This window comes from Malurus melanocephalus, unplaced genomic scaffold (genome assembly GCF_030028575.1).
Source record: "Malurus melanocephalus ecotype Western Australia unplaced genomic scaffold, MMel_1.1 scaffold_1978, whole genome shotgun sequence".
Taxonomy (NCBI): domain Eukaryota; kingdom Metazoa; phylum Chordata; class Aves; order Passeriformes; family Maluridae; genus Malurus; species Malurus melanocephalus.
In genome coordinates, this window is record NW_026625210.1 from 13,852 (window position 1) to 15,042 (window position 1,191).

General features: G+C 56.7%; 1 protein-coding gene across 1 annotated transcript; it reads left to right on the forward strand.

Moving 5' to 3' along the window:
• The first annotated feature begins 258 nt into the window (after positions 1-258).
• On the forward strand, positions 259-1,003 carry LOC130587495 (protein NDRG2-like). The gene is made up of 2 exons (XM_057388477.1): positions 259-760; positions 798-1,003. The coding sequence occupies exons 1-2, from the start codon at positions 574-576 to the stop codon at positions 1,001-1,003; spliced, it is 393 nt and encodes a 130-aa protein (XP_057244460.1). The 5' UTR covers positions 259-573.
• Positions 1,004-1,191: the final 188 nt, after the last annotated feature.

A 1,191-nucleotide genomic window follows, 5' to 3' on the forward strand; every position in this document is an offset into this window, starting at 1 on the left:
AAAAAAGGGCAGGAGTAGGGGATTTGGAGCTGGATTTGGGGGAAATAGGGGAATTTGGGGTGGGTTTTGGGAGCGGAATTTCAGGGATAATGGGGAACTTGTGGGGGAGGAAACAGTAATCTGGGTCAGAGCCAGGAATGGCAGGGTTAAAATTTGGGATTTCAAGCCAAAGACTGGATTTTTAGGTCAGTTTGGGAAAAACACAAGTTTGGGACCAAATAAGGGATTTTTGGGATTTTTGGGATTTTTGGGCGGAGAAAATTTGGGTCAGAGCCAGAAATGACAGGGTTAAATCCTGGGATTTGGGGCAGGTTGGGCATGTTCAGGCAAAATTCATGGATCTGTGGGCAAAAATGACAATTTTGAGGATGAAGGAGTGATTCCCTGGSTTTGGTGGGATGAAAATGGTGGATTTGTGATGAAAACAATGCCCTTCGGGGTCCAAACCGGGCAAATCAGTGTGAACACAAGGATTTTGGGACTGATTTTACGGGACAAAACCCCTCCTTTTGAGCCATTCCTGAGCCAAACACCGCATTTTTGGGACCCACCCTTCTCGTGCTGTCCCTGGGGATGCAAACCACGATTTTTTGGGGCTCGGATCCCGACATTTGGGGCCCGAATCCCGTTTTTTGGGGGCGATTTCCTTCTTCCCAGCACCTCCTGGAGACGCCCTTCGGGGTGATGCACGCGTGGGTTTCGGGGTCCCCGCGGCCCGGCCGCCCCGCCCTGGTGACCTTCCCGGACGTGGGGCACACGCGTGAGTGTCCCCTGCCCCCTCCCCCCCTCACCCCCAGACCGAACGTGTTTTTCGGAGCTTTTCGGGCACGAGGAGATGCGGGAGATCGCCCGGAGCTTCCACCTGGTGCACCTGGAGCCGCCGGGGATGGAGGAGGGGGCGCCGCCCTACCCCCCCGGGTACCGCCCCTCCCCACCGCCACCGACCCCATCCCCCCCTTTAACCCTTTTAATCCAGAGTGACCCCAGAGTGACCCCTGAGTGACCCAGAGTGACCCCTGAGCGACCCCTGAGTGAGTCCTGAGTGACCCAGAGTGACCCCTGAGTGACCCCTGAGTGACCCCTGAGTGACCCCTGAGTGAGTCCTGAGTGACCCCAGAGTGACCCTTGAGTGACCCCTGAGTGACCCCAGAGTGACCCCTGAGTGACCCAGAGTGACCCCTGAGTGACCCC